At 38.2% G+C, this 24,812-nt stretch overlaps 2 protein-coding genes across 3 annotated transcripts in view; both read right to left on the bottom strand.

Annotated features, from left to right (window-relative positions):
* glrx2 (glutaredoxin 2) overlaps positions 1–16,990 on the bottom strand; it is a 31,806-nt gene extending 14,816 nt beyond the window's left edge. The window contains exon 1 of the mRNA XM_058759875.1: positions 16,865–16,990. Coding sequence (XP_058615858.1) covers positions 16,865–16,890 — 26 coding nt within the window. The 5' untranslated portion in view covers positions 16,891–16,990. The remainder of the gene's footprint in view (positions 1–16,864) is intronic.
* Positions 538–23,182, bottom strand: b3galt2 (UDP-Gal:betaGlcNAc beta 1,3-galactosyltransferase, polypeptide 2). Of its 2 annotated transcripts, none has more exons than XM_058759870.1 (4): positions 22,502–23,182; positions 1,379–18,501; positions 927–991; positions 538–835 (listed from the first exon to the last, which is right to left on the bottom strand). In XM_058759870.1, exon 2 carries the CDS (start codon positions 18,239–18,241, stop codon positions 16,928–16,930), a length of 1,314 nt encoding a protein of 437 aa, XP_058615853.1. In that variant the 5' UTR covers positions 18,242–18,501; positions 22,502–23,182; the 3' UTR covers positions 538–835; positions 927–991; positions 1,379–16,927. The 2 variants fall into 2 exon arrangements, with proteins under 2 accessions (XP_058615853.1, XP_058615854.1); XM_058759871.1 differs by having other exon boundaries at positions 16,865–18,501.
* Positions 23,183–24,812: the final 1,630 nt, after the last annotated feature.

Below are 24,812 nucleotides of genomic sequence, written 5' to 3'. Positions count from 1 at the left end.
GCGTATCAGTAAACTATGATTTTAATATAATCTCAATTAATTACACAAGCAATTATTTTTGCTGTTTAATAGAATTTTTAATAGAATGGAATTTCATCAGGAAACACATACTAAAAAAGGAAGTTGTTCCAGAAAAAGGGCCTTTTTTTAAGATGAACTTCCTCAAACAATTTCCTTCAGTATCTTTTAAGATGAAGTGAGTCATTTATTCAAAGTTAATAATTTATCTACACTGTTAGACATTTCAAAGGGTTTTTACAGTAACTTACTGGCAACACTGTTGCCAGTAAGTTACTGTAATTAAGATTTACAGTAGCAAACTGTATTTGATTTACACAGTAAATGTAAATGTTTTTTCACAGTAAATTACTGTAAATAAAATCCAATTCATCAGTATACTACTGTAATTCATTCATTTTAATATAGATTTCATTAGATTTGATTAGATTAGATTTTCATTAACATTTTTATATATAATTCATTTTATTTTTACTCTACATAGGTACTACTGGCATTCAATTAAAACAGACACAATAATTACAAAATATCAAATTCTTTATTTAAAACATTGCATGTATAACACTTAAAAATACAGACTTCCAATGCTGGAACAGTGCATCTTCACCATTTCTCCTGTCTTAGGACGTTTTGCAGTGCGTTATGTTGTGTCCTCTGGATTCATCCTCACAAAGAATCTTTAGGCAACAGAAACATAATGGGAAAAAAGACAAGCGGCCAAAGAATACATAGCTATCTACAAAACTCAGGTGCTGCTCCAAAACGTGGCCACCATCTTTGCTCACCATCCACTTTGTTAGTGACAGAAATGTCTTCTCTGAAAAACAAATAGTAGAAATAGCACACTTTTAAAAGGCAAACCTCGTATAGAATACACAAACCTCTCAAAACCATAGTTGTTCTCTTACCATGAATTATCAGTCTCAGGGTGGCTGGCCTGCTCATGTCTTTCTTGATGCTTCATTGCAGTTGCCTTTAAAAATGCAGTAAATTTTAAATTCCATTAAAAACTATAACAAACTAATTCTAAAACTAGAAAGGCAGCTAGCCATAAAACTAGTTTAACCTAGCTAACATACGATTTTATTTTCTCAATAGGCTACTGGCCAACATTATTATTAACACCTGAACTAAATTTCACATTAGTTAACCTAATGTTAATATAAGATAAGCGTTGCTCGTTAAAAATCATTTTAATTCGGTAACTTAATTCAAAAAGATGACAAAAGTCTTTTGAAACAGAGCAGTTTACCATGGTGAAGTTCTGTAACCGCCATGTTGACTAGTAAATGTCACTATGGGTTAAACTGGTGTGCAAAAATCTGACACAAACACACAGACAAATGTACATATATTTTACCTTGCTTGCTGGTCTTATTCTCTGGTAAGGTGCATCGACACACAGCATATATGTTCTCCAGAGCTCTTCCACTCTTGCGGGTTCATCCCCGGGAAAAACCCGTGGCGCTGCCCCGCTGCTTCCGTGTCTTCCTCGGACGCGAGTGGCGCGGCGCAACTCGACAACAGACAACAATATAGAACCCATTATTTATACTATCTACAATGGATGCGGACAGTAAACTGATGCCCCAGTATATTTCTGACGTGCAGATGTACTCCAAGCGCTCGCGCTGTTTCTAACACTAAGTACAAATGGATTTTTCCAATCATTATAATCGATGTAACACATCCAGTAGTGAGTCCCAAGCTGTTGAGGCATTATAGACACGGTCCAGGGCAAATTGTGTCAATCCAAATGTAAGAAATGAGGAAAATGAAACCACCTCAACAGAATGGCGCCAAAGAGACCGTTACAGCAAATACAGTAGTATACAGCAATTTTTAAAAAATACAGTAAGTCTGTATGTATTTTTCACCCACTCTGAGGGTGAAAAAAAATTGAGAAAATCGCCTTTAAAGTTGTCCAAATGAAGTTCTTAGCAATGCATATTACTAATCAAAAATTAAGTTTTGATATGTTTACGGTAGGAAATTTACAAAATATCTTCATGGAACATGATCTTTACTTAATGTCCTAATGATTTTTGGCATAAAAGAAAAATCAATAATTTTGATCCATACAATGTATTTTTGGCTATTGCTACAAATATACCCCAGCGACTTAAGACTGGTTTTGCGGTCCAGGGTCACATATGTGTTAATATCTATTTGTAGACTTCCATGAAATGTATTCACGCAAGGTATGCTACCAGTGTCATTCACTTTCAGATATTTAAGATGTATGCTGTAAACTGGTATTTGTTATCATATTATTTTAATATATTATGATCATACTAGTTTTGTAGCTCAAATAGTCAAATAGGGCTCGAGTCCCTGCCCCTTTAATTGCCAATGTAAAAGTGCCCTTTCGGTCCGGTTTAGAACCGCAATTTCTACTGAGAGCCCCCAGAATATTTTGTTGTATAAATATCTGAACATGCAATAAATCAAAACGAAGAACAAAGCCTCTGTGTTTAAACAAACAAAACAAAACAAAAATATTTTAGATGCAATCGTTTTATTAACACTTGAATGTGGGTAAGTTTCGTGAAAAAAGCAACAATTTGAACAAAAAGCTGAGAAAATAGTATTTTGTCAAAGACGTATTTTGTCTATACGTCTGGATCAGATTCAGATCAAGTAGATTGCTTCCATCAACACATCCAAAGCTCACACAGTCTTATACCACTTCTTGAATCGTCATTTCATTTGATGCCATTAGGAAGTTTTAATTTATATAATGATTAATATTTGATGATCGCATTATTTTACATATACAACTACTTAAATACGCGATCACTTGTTTGTACTTCTTTGCCATGTTTTGATCCGGATATTCAGCACTCTTTCAGAAGATGCATAATAGTGCCTCCTGCTGTACACCAGTGAAAACACGTAAAGCTGAAAAATTCCGTCAATGGAGTGGAGGTGTTGTCTCATAAATGACAGAAAATTCTGTCAATGACGGGAAAGCGCTGTCTCATTATAGATAGAACATTCCATCAATGGCAGGGAAGTGCTGTCTCATAAATGACGGAAAATTACGTCAATGGCAGAGAAGCGTCTCATAAATTACAGAAATTTCTGTCAATGGCTGGGAAGCATTGTCTCAGAAATGACAGAAAATTCCGTCAATTGTGGGGAAAGAGTTAAGAATAAACATCACTGCTTCAAAATTCACGTTTTCCGTCTGGGTGTATGCAGTTTACATTGTAGAAAGTATCGTCAAGTTATGTTTACCACAGGCTTTATTTTACTCAGAAATGTAAACACCACATTATAAAACCCCATAGGAAAATCTCAAAGGAACTAGTGGCGAATTAGACTTCCGGGTTCTGACGTCATACCTGCACCACCCTATTAACTCCATAAACTGGATCACTTTATGAGCCAAGACCAAAGAAACATAATAAGCATCACTTATAATCAGTGGACATGGCAACCCTTCAAGCGCGCGCTCTGCAAAGTAGTCATCCTACCACAAAATTGTCGAGTGTTTGGTTGCTGTAATTTTACTTTGGTTAGAGATAGTGGATACCAAACATGCAAGATGTCAGAATATTGCTGTGGTTACAATGGTGTCAACTGACACAATTTCGAGAGCAAATTCTGTTTCGTAGACACACACAGAATCATTATTTAGGGGATTCACTCACGTATTTAAGTGCGTTTGGCAGTCCTAAAATTTTAGTGTGAACATGGCTTTTAAAACTGCAGCATGCAAGCTTAGAATTAACAGGCCGTTATTGTTATCTGGTGTGGATACAAATATATTTATCTTTCTTGGTGTGAGCAGGCCTTTACTTGCCAAGTTAACGTATATGAATCACACACACATATAGTCTCCATTTTTTTCCCACTCAGTCCACCACAGGTGTCTTTCTCCATTTCATATATCATTCTCTCTATCCGTCTCTCTTATACTCTTCCTCTCCTCCTGTGCGCTGTGATGTGTCTGTCACTTTCTCTGTCACTGCCACTCCTCTCCACCACAACTTCGCAGATCAGTGGTTGGTTACCATGGCAATGCAACAGCCCAGTTACTCCAGAGCCTTCGGTGGATCAGAACACCAAGGTTACCTGCACCCAACCGTCTTCCCTCTGGCTCCGAGATTTGAAGCCGTCACCCACCCGTGAACACTGCTCTTCAGATAAACAGCCAAGAATAGCTGTTCACACGACAGACGCATTTCAAATGCTCATTCCATTATTGTGATCATCTCCTAATGCAGGGCAAGATGTTTTCAAAAACAGCCGCCTCTCACCGTTCGCGTTCGCCATATAACGTTCCATGTTCATGCTTGAAGAATCCGCGCCCGCAGAGCGGAGGAAGTCATTTGTTTTTCCTGTCATTCCTGGATGCGCCCTGCCCTGCTTCCCACCAGCGCTCGCTCCAAACACATTGAGCTGATCCGCTTTATTTATGGAATGACAGATGGGCCAATTATCATAAAACCAAGAACGGTGCCATTTCCTTTTCAAACAGTTGACTTCATTATCTGCAAGAGTGGAGGGAAGGATGGAGAGGAAAGATGGCGAGCTTCGCATCCTGCCTGCACCTCTGGAGCCTGACTTCGCAAAACAAAGGTTGCCGTGCGACAGGATGGAGCAATGGAGCGACGGGAAGGGGCCGGAATAAGCTCGTCATTGGTTGTTTAACTGTATGTGGAACTGTATCTGGAGGAGATTGAGGAAATTAATCAAGTGCTTCTGCAACAGCAGCACCTCACAAAAGGCGATTCTGAGGAAAAACAGGAGAAGGAAAGGAAGGTGTCTGCCATAGAGGAGGGAACATCTCAAGAAGATGGATGGATAGCATTTTTACAAAAAAATGTGCCATTTTACACAGAGAAGTGACTTATAGTCTATGAAAATAATTAAATAAATAAAGTTTGACATTTTCAAATATCCCACATTTTCAGTTTTGACTATGATAAAAAAAATGAATTATAAACAATATTAAATATTTATTTGTGTGAATATGATTAATATATTTGTGCATGTTTCTGTCCCTTAGTTGTTGTGTGATTTCCAGAACAACCATCTAACCCAGAATTATTGAACAATTATTATTATTAAATTTTTAACTTTTGGGAAAAAATGGCATAAAATACAGAATTCTCCAGTGATATATGTATATGTAGGACATTGTTAGTAGACAAAATTGTGGGAATGCAAAAAACAAAACAACAACAACAACAAAACAAACAAAAAACAAAGTGTGTTGCAAAAAAGTTGAGCCAACCACATAAACAAAACTGAAAATAATTCAAGAAGCACTTCCTTGTTTACTGTAGTTCAGCAGTTTTCAGTTCCATGTTCCAAAGTTAAAGGGGTCCTTTTTTAAAAAATCCCTTTTCAAGAACTACAACGAACGGCCCGTTTGGACTACAGCGTTGTTTTCCGGTGTTTGTGATGTCACAAAGCAGCCCATTAGAATATCAGTAAAATAAATCCCGCCTACAGAAATGCGAATGGTTGGCTTGTGGGGAGAACGCTTGGTTGAGCACTGCACGTTTCAAAATCGGGTGTTTTTATATCACTGTATTTCTGAAGGAAACTGAGTGTCTTCAGAAAATTGTGGGTGTCATTTTCATTTCATCTTGCATGTAATGTCTGATAAAGCAGCATTGGAGCGGAGCACTGCTTTGTGTACAGCGTTACCGTGAAAACCTCGATCTCTACCACTCCAACAGCGGCTCCTGCTGAAAGAGAATGAATTTGCATATATATGCTGCCACAAATAGAGTGTAAGTCTGGGACTATGGCATATATTAATTCAACTGTATAACAGTTTCACTGCAATTCATGTTATAATGTTAGAATTAAAGAACAATAAACATAATACATATTACCGTTGCACTTATCTGTACATAGTAAATGCAGTTATTTTTAAGCGGTTGTTGACATCCTATCTAAAACGTGATTTAGCCAAAAAACAACAACAATAACTTTACCACTGTAATATGTCTTGCAATATCCATGCATGCAAAGGTTCTGTGTGATCCTCTTGTTCAATATTCTCGGGGGTCTGAATCCGGCTCAAATTGATTCGCAATATTGATGGCATCCTTAACTATACCGGAGCAGACGGAACTTGCTGCTTTGGCAAGGGGCGTGGCAGTACTAAAACACTGTCTAAGCTGTTCGCCAATCACAATGCACTGGGACAGCTAACCAATCACAACACATTTAGTTTTTCGGAAGGCGGGCCTTCATCAAACCCGGAACTAATCAAGCTGTTTGTGCCAGGCTGGGGAGAAAGGTATTGTAATAATACACCACCAAGCATGAGAGCATGTTCTAGTACACCCACAAAACAAAATCAACGTAATGATTTAAAGTAAAATTCAATGGTTTTCCAATGCTCAGGGAGTAGGGAGCAATGAACACGTAGGGACCGTGACAATCGGAACACAGTTCATGCATGGACTTCTCTTCTAATGAGCTGGCTATCTTAATCAGATGTGTTAGTACTGTAGTTCCTTCTTTTAAAAAAAATCATACATTTGTATTAATTTATGACATTTAGTGCACTTGTGAAATATGATTTATATGTTTTTGCATGTTTTTGTGCCTCAATTTCCATCACAACCCTCTAACCCAGAATTATTTAAATAATATTATTATTATTCAATTTCAGATTTTTAATTTATATTAAAATGATATTACATAAGTGACAGGAGTTTCCCGTGATTTATGTGTACATTGTTATAGACTGACAAGTGGGAATGTAAAAGAAAAGCTGTTGTAAGAAGTGTTAAGTGTACAAAACTGCACACAGTTCAAGAAGTTTACATTAGTTCCTTATTATTTATTAATTTTTCCATTTTTTATTAATTTATGACATTTTGTACATGACTGAACTTGTTTAAACTAAAATTAATCAGTTTGAACTTAGTTCTCAAGTATTCCACTTAAATATAAAAATATTACTACATTTTCAAATTAATATCACCATATAAACAATATATCATTGTGGCGAGTGGGGCGGGGCGAGAGCCGTGGGAACGGAGCGAGGCCGGAGGAGCTCCGGAAGGATAAAAGGAGGAGCGAGGACAGTGCAAGACGAGAGAGGACCAGGCCTGGACATTTATTTGTGTTTTGTGTGCAGCAGTCGTCCGTGAGGGGCTGCCGCTTTACTTTAATGTTTGTTTATTTTATTAAAGTGTTTAAATGTTTGCCGGTTCCCGCCTTCTTCGCCTCCTTCTTCCCGATCTATGAACTGTGTTACAATCATAAACAATATTGCATATATATTTGTGTAAATAACGATTTATATAAATGTTTGCACAATGTTTCATGTACACATAAATTCCTTGACTGAACTGGCAGGGTGTTTTGGGTCATTGTCCTGATGCAATATGAAGCACTTCCCAATGAATCTGGTGGCATTTTCTTGAATATTGGTAGACAAGATGGTTTTGTACCCTTCCAAATTCATTCTGCTACTGTCATCATACATTAAGTCTTCAGTAAAGTTGAGATGGCCATGACACCACCTCCACCATGCTTTACAGATGAGGTTGTATGCTTGGGATCATTGCAGTTCCGTTTTTTTCTCCACATTTTTGCTTTCCCATCACTTCGATAAAGGTTCATCTTTGTCTCATCTCTAATCTTGCCTTTCTATTTTTGGAGCTGGTCAGAGGTTTGTATCTTGCTGTGTAGCATCTGTAATTCTGTGTCAAAGTCTCCTGAGGACAGAAGATTGTCAGAGCATCACCCCAGCTTTCTGGAAGTTGTTGGTGATTTTACAGACACGTCTTTTAGGATTCATTTTCACAGCTTTTATGATTTGTCTGTCATCAACTACTGTTGTTTTCTCAGCCGATCAGATCGTTGTTGGTCGCTGTTGGTTTCCAAACTCTTGATTTCTTCATGCCCTTTGTTTTTGCTGGAGCTCTAACTGACTTCCTCTTTTCTTTTAGCATCCAAATTGCTTGCTTTTCTCTCAAAGTCAGCTCCCTCATCTACATCCTGGTTTGTGTGTGTCATCATCGAATGCAAGATTCAGAATGCAGAAGTAATGGATATAACTGATACGACACATTCCCTGCTTTTAATATCTGAAGAATTAATGCAACAGGACACAGCTGATCACTTAGAAAGACCTGTGAGGCAACTGTTCCAATACTTATGCTCACATCAGATAGAGGGATGAAACTCTAAAAGTGCTGAACTTCTCAGCTGGTAAAACATCTATGTGTTGAATCACCCAATAATAAAATGTGACATTCTGTAGTTTTGTCTCATAGTCATCTTTTAATCATATTTTTAAATGTCTTGACTCCACAGCCAACAGAGCAATTTTGTCTTTACTGTTCCAATACTTTTGGAGGGCAATGTATATATATATATATATATATATATATATATATATATATATATAGTGTGTGTGTGTGTTGTAAGAAGGTTTATTTACAAAGGGTCCACATGATCAGATAAAGAAGCACTTCTTAGTGGTTTGCTTCAGTTACTTTTTCAGAAAATCATTAATTTTATTAATTTTTATGACATGTTGTGCATGACTGAACTTGTTTGAACAGTTCTGGATATGGTTCCTGAGTTTCACTTCTCAACAAGCTTAAGTGAAATCCCTCCAGAGCGCATAATGAAAGCTGTGGACATTAGAGGCCTTTTACAGACCTCAAGGGAACCCCTGATGCCTTCCTCAAGTTCTGCACGACATACCGGATTGACATACTGGCTGTCTATCTGGTTATATTACACATGCTAGGGAAGCAGTCAACCCTGGAGTCTTGCTCCAGTTGACAGTTTGCATTTGTTGAGGAGTCTGCTGTTACCATGTGCACTCATACAAACAGTGTTTCATGGGAAGTGAGATGTAAAGCTCTAAGACCCCCCAGCAATACGGCAGCATGCTTTTTTTTTTCTTTTTGATGATGAATATGCTTATCCAATATGATAAATGACAGGAAAGAATAGCAGGGTTCTTCCTTTTGGGTATTTTTAAAGGGGAGCGGTCGAGTGTATCAAAACGTGACAAAATAAAAACATTAACATTGTGGGGATTTTCATTTATGTGATTGTTCATGCCGTTCTCAGAGAGTTTGAGCTATTATGGTGATCTCAAGTTCACATTAATATAAGCATCATAAATTATGAATTCACTGTAAACAGAAATGGTCAGGGTTTGTCGCTTTGGCACAGACTGCTGACCACTAAATCAATCGAAAGCACGATAAAAAATTAATGCGAACTTGAAGTGTTTGAACCGCTGTGCCAACAAAATCTTTGAAATTTGAACCATTTTAAAGCATATTTCTTATCATGGACTCTTAAGATGTGATTTTAATGTTGCAAATGTGAGGAGATCTGTCAGGTTTTCATTAAACCGAGATTCATTTTCAAGATATTTGTTGTTGCATAACAGTAAAAATAAAAATGCATGTCATATTCAAGGTTTGAGTCAGGCTCAAATGAATATTTATTCAATATTTATGAATATTCAGTTTTTATGAATAATTAACAACTGACTGAGAAGTATACTTGTATGCCTTTTCATGTTGCAGTATGGATTTTTTTTCACACACAAAAATGAATACAAAGTTAAATGTCCATTTTCTAATGGATTTTCTGTTAAAACTTATGCTATATAATCTCATTTTACAGCTATTATCATCTAATATCCTGAGTAAAATTGCTTCGGAGTAGGTGGATATGAGAAATTACACAAAGATATGCACCCATTAATTGTGCTAATTGTAAATAATCTTCCGTTGATGAAGATCTCTTATGTGTTTGGTTTTGATAACACAACGTCCATGATAATCAGTTGTACTCCATCACCCTGTCTATCTGGTGCCAGAATCAGGACATTGTGGAAGAAAGCCAATGTTTGGAATATTTACAACAAATGTCAACCATCAGTCGTCGTTGACATTTGATGAAAAAAAAAAAAATGAAATCAATGTGAGCTTGTCATTGGGTTACAAAAGGTTCATATAGTGTGAATGATCCTCCGAGGCAACAAGTCATTTAGCCAGAAGTAACAAATGGCCACTGGAGGCCATTATGTTGGATCTAAAGCTTGTTTGCGGTGTGTTTTAACAGATAAAGGGGTATGAGGGTTATAAAGGATGGGCCTTTGTTGCTGCCTGTTATGTGGTCAAAAATAGCGTTGGGGTCTGTTCCTCGTCAGCTTTTTCAAGAGCCTTTTATAGCAGTGTTGCTATCATGAAAGCAAGTCCTTCTCAGCTTCTACACCTCAAAACAGATCAACACATTGATTTTTCCATTCGGACATCTCCCGGAAAACATAGCCATTACTGGTCTGAGAAATTGTGCAGTGTTGTGCTCCTTAAAGTAGATTGTCTTAAGTGCTGGTGTAGGACTATCTTTCCTCACTACAGTTCTACTTTGGCAAACATCCACGAGGAACATTTTTTTTTTCTATCGGGTTCAGGGTGGAGTAGAATTGGATTTGTTTTGCAAAAAAGTAATCCTGCATTGCTCAGTTCTATTGTAGGTTATTCATCACAACGAGGTAGTCAATGGGAAATAAGAGTGTCCATTATAAAGAAAAGGAAAAACGGAGAAAAGTTTAGTGTCTAGTCGTCATCAGTTTTTATTTTTGTGATTTTTATTTTTATTTTTTTGTTAATGACGCTTTTTTTCTCCATTATGGGTTCAGGACAGTATCACCCTTTTCAATTTATGGCCCCCAAAAATATAAAAATGAATATTCATTCAGAAATTAAAAACATGCTCATCATAGAAGAAGCTTATTCAAGTCACTGTATGCACCAATTGAATTTTAATGAATTTTTGAATAAACTATTATGGACAAAAGCACATCATGTAATTGACGCCGATGTAGTATTCACAGGTTTATATTCATATGCTGCTCCCATTTGTTGTCTGAATGAACGTGTCTGAGCTAATGAGGAAAGTGAGTTTAGCTAAATTGACTGAAATTCTTCACAACGTTCTTAAACGTTAAATATTCCATGGTCTGGTAGCCTTGCAAAGATAAAGCACTCTTGCTAATCCGTCTTGCCGGTTATTTCCATTAAAAAGGTACGTTTACTCGCACAACAGGTCTTGTTACCTTGATTATTGAAATACCAGGCTGTGGTTCAACAGTGGTTATTTAAAGGGATAGTGAACCCAGAAATGAAAATGATTTACCTCATGATTGACAAGCCATCCTAGATGTATATTTTAGTTATATTAAAAAATGTCCTGGCTCTTCCAAGATTTATAATTGCAGTGAATGGTGGTCGAGATTTTGAAGCCCAAAAAAGTGCATCCATCCTTCATAAAAAGCACTCAACACGGCTCCAGGGGTTAATAAGTGAAGCGATGTGTTTGTATAAGAAAAAAATATCCAAATATTCTCAAACGTAATCTCTAGCTTCCACTAACTGTTACATGCATGTTCACGAGAGTAGCATTCCAGCGGATGACGTAGGTGAACACCAGTCATGAATTACGAATTATTAACATCAGAGGATTTCGATATAAGCCAAGAAGAGACTGATTTTCCTTTGCTGTAATCAAAACTTGGTTTTGCATATTCTCACCGTACCTTATGCTACGCCTACGTCATCCCACGGAATGCCACTCTGTCATGAATGCGTGTACGACAGTTAGCAGTTAGAGGAAGCTACAGATTACAGTTTATAAAGTTTTAAATATGGATATTTTTCTAATACAAACGCTTTGCTTCAGAAGGCCTTTATTAACCCCCCCGGAGCTGTGTGGAATACTTTTATAATGGATGGATGCACTTTTTTGGGCTTCAAAATCTCAACATGCACTGCCATTATAAGAGCCAGGACATTTTTTAAAGTAACTCTTGATTGTTTTCTTTTGAAAGAGGAAAGTCATATTCACCTCGGATGGCCTGAGGTTAAATAAATCATTAGGTAAGTTTCATTTTTGGGTGAACTCTCCCTTTAATGAGTACAAAGGAGAGTTTAAGCACTGTGTTGTACATGTCCCAACAATGACCCTGAATTCCTCACCTGTTTCCACATGAAAGGTGCCAACATCTCAAAATCACTGGGATCAAAAATGAAGCACGTGGGCTCAGGAATTACCATACCTAAAAAACACTGATAAAACTGTTTCAGACCTTAAAATATTGACACCACTTGAATAATTTGACTGAATTCATTTTATATGTTTACTTATCAAAACATGAACAAGCAAAATTACACCCTATGATTCAGCGAGAATTTCTCTTCTTCAATCTCATTGCTGTGCTATAGGCTTTTGGCGCTATTGGGACATTCATCATACTCTGGTACTCGCTATATTTCTGGAAACACGTCTCTGGGTTCGGGCTTTTGGCGACCCACTCCATCATGGTGGACATCAGAGTTCTTTTCCCAGGTTCACTTTTCACACGTTTAGAGCAGCACAGGTTTTCAATACTGATCAGTCACAGCCTCTTTCCTGTTCATTCATCACTCGCCCCAAGTTATTTTTTTCCTGGTTTCTCTCTCTCTCTCTCTCTGGTAAATCAGTGGGACAAAGTGTTGTGGATGAAGTGTGCTAATCTTTCTCTGTGATTGCATGCAGCGTGGCAGAATGAAAGCTGCTTCTGTTTGTTATATTCTCTCGCCCTTGGCCACGACTTTGATTCCTATTAATTGAGGGAGATAAATGCTTAACAACAGATGAGGATTTAACGGATTGCAATGCACTGGAATTGCAAGTTGCTGTGTGAATTGACTTCTGTCTAGCAAGAACATAATTCTTAACAGATGGTTTTAGGGTCTAAAGCAATGAGGTCCTAGAAATCTCCTGATGCTTGGGACAGTTTGAACATTAAATATAGTGATTTATTTATAGTCCATATGCTGCATAAAATCGTGTTCACAAAATATTTTCTTAGATGCACGACTGCACCAAATTTCTCATGTTATTGCAGTTCATAAACAAGTTTGCTAGTCCTTAGCACTTCTTATTTTTGGTACTGTATTTATATTAGGCAGAAGTGATCTCAAGAGCTTGCAAGTAAAATGATTCCATTCCATTAAAGTTCCACATTTTATCTTCAAAACAGTTGCTGTTTCCACTGTCAAAGTCTGTTTTTAGTATTTCTGGGTGGAGGTGGAACCAAACTTTCTAAGGACAAGTATAGGCCTGGAAATGAACTGACTCACTGTGCCACAATATTGTGAACTCCATATTACTTATCAAATGATCTGCTTTAAATGGTAAAACAGTGACTGCATTGTGAGATAAACAACTGCAACATTCTCAAGTTATTCCAGTCCATGAACTTGTGAGTTTTTTTCAGACTTTACCACTTCCTGTTTTTTGCTGCTATATTTATACAACACAGAAGTGTCATGAAACGTTAAGAGTGTGCAAGAAAATTGTTCCATTCTTACTGCAAGATAAATTTCCATCTTTTATCTTTAAAGCAGATACTGTTTCCTCTGTCAAAGTCTGTTTTTAGTAATTACTAAAGTTTTCCAACAAGTAAAGGTCTGGAAATGAAGGGACTCGTTTATGTCACAATAATTGTTATATTGTGAAACTCAAGTGCTTATGATTTGTGAGAAGGGTACACTGAAATGTCTTCTGAGTCACCTGTAATTGATGCACAAATTCTGCATCTAGCACTTATCGTAGTCACTTGAATATGTGGTTAATTAAAATTAGACTGACAAATGAGTAATGAAAATGATAAATAAACCCTTCAAATGTTGCCAGCATCAATTTAATTGGATTACTCTCAGCTAATGTGTTGTGAAGCCCCCCCACTAATTATATATTTTGACCCAGAGCAACACTATCTACTTTATCATTAACGCATTAGTCTTCGGTTCCATCTGGGGACTGATTCTGGGATTTTTCAAGTCTCATTTTAATTTAATGAGTGCATAATGGTGATTCGAATGTTGATATTTCTCCATAATGTTTTGAAATTTGCATGAATTATGCAAATTTTGACAACTAAGACATTTTTACTTTCGCAAATGAAGGAGGCAACTGTCTGTAAAAGTCAATTAGAAGTGAATTATTTCCAATAATGTTTATTTGATCAGATCTACAGTCTCCCGTCAAGATTTATGCCGCTGACCAGAGATGGGCACAAATACATCAAAATGTATTTAAATACAAATACAGTATTTTGTATTTTGAAAATACACAAAATACATGTGAAATTGGCCATCCAGTGAAGTAACACTATTAAGGCCTGTTTACACCAAGAACGATAATTATAAAGATAACTATATTAGTGTATACAATGCAGTTGTGTCATCTAGTCAATTCAAGTCAAGTCACTATTATTTGTATAGCGCTTTTAACAATGCAAATTGATTAGTTGATATAAAGCTGGGTGGCTTTCACTCAGATTTAGGATGTACTCACACTAGGGGATCTGATCCATGCTTGAGCGCGATTGACCCCCAAAGTCCAGTTCATTTCACAAGTGTGACTGCTCTGTACCGTGTCCAGTGCGGTTCGTCTAACCATGCCCTGGGCCGCTTGAAGAGGTGGCTCAGGTGCGGTACACATGTAGTGTGATCGCTAACCGTGCCGGATAATGGAACAGTTATTTTATAGATTTTTTTTTGGGGGGGGGGGGGGGATCAAACTGTAGCAATGTGTGTCCCAACGAGACGTGACGCAACTCGACAAAAAGTGTCTTTTCCATGTAATTTTTGTCCTAGCCACCCGCGACAGCGACACGTGACAATAAGTGACACGGAATTCTATTTTAGAAATGTTCTTCTTTATTTTCTGCGACGTCGCGGCAGGAACAACATACAAAATATGACAGTGATAATCTCAGGTAATGATTATGTGCTTTATTCAACGTTAAAAGTGTCTAATGTGAGTTTGGATATTATTTTGCGTGAGGTTTATAGCCATAGTGAAAGCAACAATAGATATTTTACCTCAGATCTTGAAAAGAAATTTAAGCAAACTTACGTTAAAACTGTGAACTCACTGCGAACCAACATCCATAACAAAGATGATATCAGTCACTCACTCACTCACTCACTCAAAACACTTCAGTCCATTCACATTTGAATCATCTATTTTCCATGTCCACTTTTCTTTACTTCACACTTGCTATGTTTTTGCAGTCACGTAGTATCTCTACACTGGACGCGACAAAGTATTGCAAATCATTTGAACTGTGTCAGTATGTCATAAATAGAACGAGTCAGCAGTTTACTGTCGGGGATTTGTCGTGTCGCGCTACGCCACATCCAGTGTAGACAGCATCACTGATTATAAGAAGTTCTATTGTATTTTGTTGTGTCCTAACAAGACTAGCGCTAACGCTATGTTCCCCTTGCTAGTGCTCTTTTTTACCTGCTGGGACAGGTATGCTTTTTTTCCCCACAAAAGCAAGATCACCTTGTTTTAAAGTCATAGTCATGCACATAGTAGTGCAATAACCATTTCAAGCATTTTGTATGGTTTATACACAGCAAAACAGCATGTATTTGACTGAAAATCCAGAATCATCAACAAGCTAACTATAAATATGGCACTGTGAATGATGATATAGTTGTCAACAAATGGAATGCTACATTTTATTCAAAATTAAATATCTTAAATATCTAAGATTTTGGCTTTTTTTCCCCAGAAAACCTGGCGCCCTCCACGATTCCGATTTTTTCCAAAGCACTTGAATGCGACATGCTTGTATTCAGGACTTCTGAAATTGGAAATAGGAAATTTTGATAGCACACGAAGGCAGTATTATTCCTTATTTCCTTACAGGAATCCAGAAAATGTCATTACCCAATTCCAGATGGTGTTATACAGCTGCATTTCACATGCATGAAAGTGTCATGTTTGAACTAGTTGATACAGGAAATCAGCAGTCTAATAAAGAGGGCGATTGGCAAAAAGTATTTTATGTATTTTGAAAATACAAAAATACTAAGATTAAATGTATTTAAATACAAAATACATTTGATTTTTTAAAAGGTATTTAAATACAAAATAGTATTTTGTATTTCAAATATGTATTTTAAATACATGTACTTGAAATACTGCCCATCCCTGCCACTGACAATTTTCTGGGGGTCACTTAGGTAACCAAAAAAATGCTTTCAACTCAAGTTTTTCATTGTCTGTTTGTGGGTTATCACATTTTTATTGTATTTGTTTAGTAAAATGTGTTCGGATCTAAATAAATGCATTGTAAAATGGGGTTTCTGTTCAGGCTGAGTAACATAGTATTTGGATAATGTCACATAATTTGAATAACACTGGAAGAGACCACACCTCTGAGACAATGTGCTTAAGAAATACATTTAATAAATAGTTTTAACTTGCCCTAATCAAGGGCAGACCTGTATATTTAGTCATTGTAAAGCTTTGAAAAATATTATTTTAATAGTATCTGACATCTATGATGCAATTAAATTCCATATATTTTATTTTACACATACTGTTTTTAATTTGGTTTGGTTACTGTAAACCATTTGCAGGTTGTAGGTAGATAGAAAAATCAACATCTCATAATGTCAGGGGTGGACATCATTGAGAATCAAATGTGTCACAGTACAGATACACCACCATATGGTATTCCCGATTTTTTTTCTTCTTTTGTATACAGAAACAGTGAGAATCTCAATGAAATTGGCCCTTAGTAATACCACTCGAACATTAGCTTGAAGAGGAAGTTCGGCAACCTCTTAATATGTCTTGGTTAATTGGCACCTGAAAATGGCGGTATCGCCATTGGATGGTTTTTGTTGTGCATGCTAGATATTGCACACGTAGATGTCTCTCACTTCCCTTTAAAAAAACAGGATTACAATACATAACATCTCTCTGAAATTAAAAAAATAGTTTTGATTCACAATACCAAAAACACTGTGCTGTTCCCTACCTCATAAACTGCTGAATTTTGCACATGCTGTGGTAACTCTACTGCACCCTGAGCCCTGGCTAATCACCGAAGACCTTCCCACTGCAACTTCCTATGGCGCGGTCGCCCACTCTTATCCTTCGCCATGTTAAGGCAAGGATTGTGCTTGTTGCTTTGCAAGTGACTCCAGTATTTAATGAGTTCGTTGGGCTGGAACTGGTGAGAGGTGATCAGGTGACTGTATTTGCAGCTGGAGTACGACACTCTCCAGTGGTTGAAGAGAAACTCATTTGGTGGTGGCACTGGGTCGATCCGCAGCTTGGCCAGGCAGATTCCTACATACACATCCTCGAGGTGAAGGCGACGAATGCTCAACGAGGCATTGTAGATTTTCGCCGCCATGTCCCCCGAGAACACATAGCCCGTCCCGGAACAAAAGATAGGATATCTCTCGCTGGAATACAGCTCTGGTGGCATGTACCACTTACTGTCCTTGTTGCGGTTGGGAGCGTAGCCTCTCATTAGGTAGCCTGTGAAGTAATTCTGTCGAGGTGCCATGTTTGGCTTTAGCAGCTTTTGGATGAGATATTCTGTGTTGACAAACATGTCACTGTCCGTCTTCATGACATAGCGGGCGTGCGGGCAATAGCGAGCAACCCAGCTCATGCCCATTAGCGTCTTGATGGTAAGGTTGTAATAGGTGTCCAAAAAGTCCTGCTGGATGATGTCATGGTACTGCAAGCTCTCCTCCTCAATGGAGCTCTGGGGATACGCATTCGGTATCCTTCCCAACAGAAAGAGCCGCACGAACCCGTAACCCAAGGCCACGGTCTCGTTGCCCCAGGTCTGTCTGATGGCGTTCCTTGCCTCCAACTGCCTTGGCTCGGCAGCAATTAGCAAAACCAGGAAGGGACTGCTTTCGTTGCACTTGTAGGGCTCATTAAGCAGCCAGTGATAAGGCTGGGCTGCCAGACGCCCTCCCACGCCCATTTCCCTGTGCAAGCTCTTGGTGTTGCCGTTAGTGCTCGAGTTGTTCCCGCTCGGCGAGATCTCCAATCCCACAATACCCCGGGCAGTGATCTCTGCCTGGTGAGAACTGAAATTGAAGTTAACAGACGGTTTGGGGAGCACATAACCATTGTCTTTCCAGAGGCTTCTCAGAGAGCTTTGGTTTCCCTTCGCACGCTCCTTGTGGGGGCGCAAACCCCGCATGGTGTAAACCAAGGGGTTGTCTCGCAACCAACTCCGGCCCTGCAGCAAATCCTGGTGGCAGTAGATGAGAAAGAGGGCGAAGAGTGAGGCCAGCGAGAGAAGGCCTGCTACATGTGTGCGGAAGAGTGACCGCTTGACATTCCAGGTCATCTTGATGGGGCAGCAGTGTCGCCGACGCCACTGCATGATGTAGAGCGGGGCTGCTTAGCAAAGCGCGGCGGTCACAACCAATCACATCAAACATGTGTTGCAAACAGCCTGAGGGTTATCTGAGCTGGCAGATGGGTGTGTTCTGGGCCGCAGGTGGACCTACGAGGGGGATGACAAACTGTTCATGAGAGTTGCAGGAATGCGTTTCTCTGACCCTCCCCAGTGACAGACGGTCATGCTTTGGGGCAGTTCCCTTCTGAAGGACGACTGCTTCCTCAGACTGATGTCTCTGTGCTCTAAGAATGAGGAGAGAAAAACAGTGAGTAATACTGAGGAGTGTCGCAGTTCAATGGATAGCAGAAGATCTTAAATTACATTCATGAGCCGTGTATTGCTACAGTAGAAGTCATGTTGGCAATGGCATCACCTGCAAATTCATTGGTGATTTTCGAAACAACCAAGGTTTATGACAGCATAAATCTTCTCTCTACACCACCAACGTTATGATTTTTCAGTCTCCTGCATTTGCGGTACATGGCAACACTGTGGGGGAGATTGCTAACGGGGGTCTCTGCATATCATGAGCTAACCTTTACTGCCCTGCGTGAGAGTTTAAATTGCAGGTTTGCACAACATGGCATTCAGTGAGAACACTGCTGCCTCAGAGGCCCTCTAAGCCACCTCCCCACCCAGATGCACTCTAACAGCCAGAGAGGGGAAGCATCCGTCAAAATGAATTTTCAGGCTCCAGCAAGCAAGTGTTGCAGGATCCGCAGCCAGAAGCAGCGAGTGATAACAGCCCTCACCCCTTATTCACCCTCCACCTTAAACTTATCAACACTGCACCAGAGGGAAAGGCCTCCCTGCCAGCAATTTCCTCTCTTAACCGCTGCTTTCTCACACTGGGGGTTATTAGATTCTAGAACCTCCTCCCAGTAATGGTGATCTAAAAATAGAAGAGAAATTATTACAAAGGTAAAGCAGGGGTCTTGTTTTTGAAAGTCATGTTTTGTTCGGGTTCGTTTTGAGAGCATCAGAAGAGGGAGTGCTTATAAATGTTCTATGACAATACGGCACAAATTGGTGTCCTATTTTTTAAAAGCTTTTGTTTGTTGTTGTTCTCAGAATGATACATTTCATAAACTATTAGCCAACATAGAGCATTAACATACTATGACAAATGGGTAATTTTAAATAAAATATCTATTCATTATTTTTCTAATTATTATCATTGTCTTATTCCATTTTCTTATACAAATGCAGCGTCGATTGCATTCATCAAGATCAACCATTCAACCCTGTTAACTTATTTTAAGAACACCAATATTTTTACACTATAATATTTTGATAATATTATAAATATATAAAAAATATATACTTTTTTAACATTTATGGAACATATACTCATATATAGGTATGGTTAAAAAATTTGGGATTAAGTTTCATAAGACTTTAATGCACACAAAGGCTGCATTTATTTGATGAAAAATATAGTAAAAAAAAATATAAGCATCATTACAATTTAAAACAACTTTTTTTCTATTTTAATATAGTTTAAAATGTAATTTATTCATGTGATATTTATATTTTGTTAGCTGTGCTGCTTAATATTTTAGAGTAAAAATTATCCAGGATTGTTTGATGAATATAAGAATCCAATTTTGAAATATAAATATTTTGTAATATTACATGTAAATGTCTTAACTATTACTGTTGGCAAATATAATGCATCCTTGCTGAATAAAAGTATTAATTTTTTTTTTTTCTGTAATTCTTACTGACTTTTTAATGGTAAGTCAGTTAACTTTTTAAACATTTTAATGGTACCGTATAATTTGTGTAATGTAATGTTTACTGGTTAAAAACAAAACCACGAAAATTAGGGTTTAAAACTGTAACAGGGTTGCAAAATGTGCAAACTTCATACAACCTAACATATAAATCACTGCTCTATTAACATTTCGTGTGACCTTCTGACTCCTTTCATTGACATTGTTGTAAAATAATTATACGCCCTATTTCGTAAGTTCCATGTGCTATCCTTCAACCTACCTACTAAATGTTTGTCTCTGTGGATTGTTTTGTTTCGTTGCAACAGCTGGATCAGAGGATGATAACCTTTTCAACCAAATGTGCTCACCCAGCATGGGCAATTACAGTAAGATGGAAAGAGGCTAAGCCTGGCTTTACTTTAAAGGTTAACACACTTCAGAACAGAGCGAATGAAATGCTCCAAAGGTTTCCTTTGTCATCCATTTGATATCCTGTAATAAGAGCCTCACTAGAGAATGCTACGTACTGCACTCACTCGGGTGCTAGGTGTTTTTGTTTTTGCCAAAGTCACACACTTTGTTTGAGGAAGAAGAGAATAAATAAATATTTCTGTATTTGTTAACGACAGAGAGGAATTCATAAAACCAGCTGCTTTTTCATTTTAGTTTCCAGCTACACCAGTTTTCGTTTCATACAGTTACAGAAATTAGGAGCGTGATGTGGCCACAGCGGTCAGCAATTAGAAGAGCAACATGAGGCTATTAGACTTCTGATAGGAAGCACCTGCAAACAAAGTTAATATAATGGATATTAGCATAACTCAGCAATCAGTCTACCGTACAATAATAAAAGCAGGAGCTTTTTAACGCACTTGCTCCCACAGGTTTTTTGCTAAATATATTTTCCATAACCAATGCATTGTTGAGATGTTTCTACTGACTATCCATGTAAATGGCGGTTTCAATTTAATAAGTGAAAGGTATCATGTCTCTCTAAAAAGGACATGCATTTGCAATGACACCCATTTGTTAGCCTAACATTATGAATAATTTGCATGCATAATAATGTTTTTGTAGGAGATGTTTAGTTTAAAGCATTTTGCCATAATCTGAACATACACCTTTTAACAATAACAAAAATGGCCAAGCCAATAAATAACTGATTAAAAAAAACATTCTGAAAGACATTTAAAAAATAAATATACAGAGGGCAATAAATGCAATGTACAATCAAAACAAATGCGCACCAGATTCAATAAATCTCCATATGCGCTAGTAATTCTCCCAGAAGGAATGATTAATTTGACATTGAGTGTCCCATGTGAAAACACTCATCATGGGTTCTGCATTTGCACGGTCACTGTTCATATCTTGATGGTTGTGTTTATATATATGTACTAGATATGACACCACATTTTAATGTTTGCTTGAACCTGGAAATATGACCCTTACTGGGACACATTCGGGCCGTGCTTGACATATAATTGCATCCATTACTCAAATGCCAGGGTCTTTAAAAACCTCATTCAGAAGTTTGTGAATGTTCCTTTGAAAGGTGAGTTTAATGAATCACATATCGTGAGGATGCAGCTCAAAGCATTTTATTCTCAGAGCATCTGTCATCCATAACTTGGACAGAGATGAATACCATCCCCCCAATTCTGCTAAAAGAGAACTGTGGCCAAATTAAAAAACACACACACACCTGGTGGAATAATTTGTACGAGATACTTGAAGCATGCCAGCATACATCTTGGCCCCTGCATACTTCAGCAGGATGTTTCAATTGTTTTTTTTATGTCAATATGGCTTATGTGACTAATGTGACGTCTCATCTCCCATGAGAGCAAATAGGTTTGTTGATTCATGCACATTACTGTCACAATCTGCCGGCATCTGTGCTGAACAACGTTACAGTCCTTTTAACGAACTGCAACATATTTGATGCATTAATATTACTAAAAATGCCCTACATTAAGTCTTTCTGCTAGTATTTGCATTTTACTCCCAATGTTTTTATTACCTGGGTAACTGGAAGAAAGACTTGGCAGTAAATGCTTTGAGAACATTTGGGCAAAGTCTGACCTGTTCTTTTATACTATCACCATGGCTTAAAAGTGTTTTCGAGCAGAGTAGTGAGCCGTGGGTGGTGGTCAGCTTGCAAAAGTCCCTCTCACTGGGCAGCGGTGGTACTTTCTTACCGCCTCGCTCACAGATTAGCTAAATCTGGAGCACTTCACCACATTTTCACAACCTGGGTGTTTTTCCTGGGTGGAAATTTGTATCTATTTTTAAGACTTCTGGTGTGAATAGTGTTCAATAATTAGAAGCAAGACTTCTGCATTGCCCTTTAAACATGTCCATGCTGTTTACACACAACTTAGGTTCGAACTACTTACTGATCTTCCTCAGTAATCATTATGGGGTTTATAAATGAGATCGTTTCCCTTAAAGGACGGCAAAGAGTAATTAGAAGAAGCAAAAACAATATTATATTGAGATATCTATTTATTATGAGACCTACCTCACTCTGTGACAGAGTAGAAAGATGCGCGCGCCGTCTGTCGACCCGCACCGCGCGCCATCATTCCCTCCAGCACTACCAAAAAACCGTCGGTAAACCACCTCTTCACTTCCCCTCGCGCTACTCGCAAGAACTTGGGCGCATTTCTTCGTTTTCCATCTTGAATTCGTGGAGCAAAACCCCTCCTTCCATCCGTCAGGAGCTATTGTTGTCTGGCACTGTACACATAAGGCTTTATCTCCCGTGAATTGTCTGTGGTACTAGCACTGAGACCGCTACTTTCGCACCTTCTTCCGTTATATAGCGAATGCCTGTAATTTCTCCTCAAATATAAACAGTAGCGGTTAGAGGCGGGAACAGAGAATTTAAAAAAAAAAAAAAAAAAAGAACTTCAATGGTCACATTCTACGTCGCGCGTCTGCAGTCATTGTGAGGTACGTCCAGTGAAGCAACGAGGGAAAAAACATCGGCGGGAAGCGAGTAGGGTGGCTGCCGCGGGTTCTTCCTGCCAGAGTAACGGCAGCAAAAGGCCTCTCCGTGCCTGGTCTAACGGAACACGACCCTGAAGTGCAGTAGAAGGCAGCGAAGCCTCTCCTTTTCCCCAAATGATGTGTGGGGTGGGCTAGTGGGAGGGAAAGCAGCTGTTGAGATGACGCCGCTCCACTGACTGACTGCCCCTGCGACGTCACCGCCTACTTAGGGAAGAATCCCACGTGATCCATTTAGAATCACTCCCACTCCTCACAAACACACCCAGACCCTCTCCCCTGTGTCCGAGCGCACTGAATGAACCAATTTAACTCGCCAAGGAGCCAAGGTTTGGCTGGTTAGCTTCAACAGTTAGCCCCTGCTGGCAGATGTCGTAACTACACCATTATGGGGCAATAAGAGTGTGTCTCCATTGATGCCATTCAGAACTAGCCGTTTATTCTGACGAAACGGGTTTTTTTTTTAAAGGAAAATTGATAGTATGTAAATATATTATAGTAAATGTTTTAACAGTGACAGAGTGTTTTTAGCTTGAGTCGTGAAATGACCCCCCTTGTCAGCTGCCTTTAGCATTGCAATTCTGCAGGATTCCCACATCTTTTGATCAATGAATTAGAATGAATTTTCTAGCCGTCCGTGATTACTATATCTCATATAAATCTTATCAATGCATTTTAGAGCCAGTGATTATGACGATCATATTATATTTTTCCTAATTGTCATTTGGTAAATTAATTTACATGTTTAGTTTTTGGCACAAGAATCCTTGGAGGTATTTTTAAAGCTAACATTCCCTCTGTTATTGTTCAGGACAAAGGTTCAGATCATTGAACACACACTGACCAAAGCAGCAGTAGAGCATGTTGGCATATGGGGTAAGTTAATGGGATAATAATATTGAACAGCATATACACTAGTAAACCTGAATCAACAAATCAATCATTAAGTATGCAAATGGTTCAAAAATATTATATAATATATATATATTTTTTCAGAACAAAGAAATAGTAATTGAATGATTTAAAATCATTACAACTTGTCCCAATAACAATGTGACAACTGACAACTGCCTTGTGTGACAACTAGTCCCAGTGCCACTGACCCGAAATGAGATGAGTTCTCTCATCCATTGTCTATCAGCCTACAACACATTTCACATTTTCTAAGGTGTCTAATTTCACCTTTTTCTAATTATCCAATCCAGCGGGGAAATACACTAAAAGCTGACTTGTCCTGTGTCAGCACTGGCTGCAGACTGTTGTGAATACCACATAAGGTATCGCTGTGGTTTCAGAGCCATAGTGAGACTGAATAATTAATAGATGTCTTCTCGTTGACAGAAGTACTTTGGGAGCCATTAGCATATTAGTGAGAAAGAGGTGATTCTGGAGAGATTGATTTCCCCACAAACTGATTGATCAGAACCCTGCGCATTAAAGGAACATTTTACCCAAAATGGCATTTTTTTTTTTTTTTAAATCCTCAGGCTATCCAAAATTTAGATGTGATTGTTTCTTCATCGGTGCAGATTTGGAGAAATTTATCGTTACATCACTTGCTCACCACTCTATCCTATTCAGTGAATGGGTGCCGTCAGAATGAAAGTCCAAACATTGTCTGAATCAGGAGAGAAATATGCATGAACACCATTTACAAATCAGTTCTAAAACAAATATGTCAGTGTATTTTGATGTGAGAGGAGAACAGGGATGGGTTTTTTTCACTGGAGGAAGCATTATTATGGATTATGGATTCCTATTTTAGCCAGAAGCAATGGTTGAAATTAAAACTTCTTAATTATGGATTTGTTTCTTCAGCTTTT

This window comes from Onychostoma macrolepis, chromosome 22 (assembly GCF_012432095.1).
Source record: "Onychostoma macrolepis isolate SWU-2019 chromosome 22, ASM1243209v1, whole genome shotgun sequence".
NCBI lineage: Eukaryota > Metazoa > Chordata > Actinopteri > Cypriniformes > Cyprinidae > Onychostoma > Onychostoma macrolepis.
Note: the sequence above shows the minus strand (reverse complement) of the source record. Positions and strands in the feature narration are given on the sequence as shown.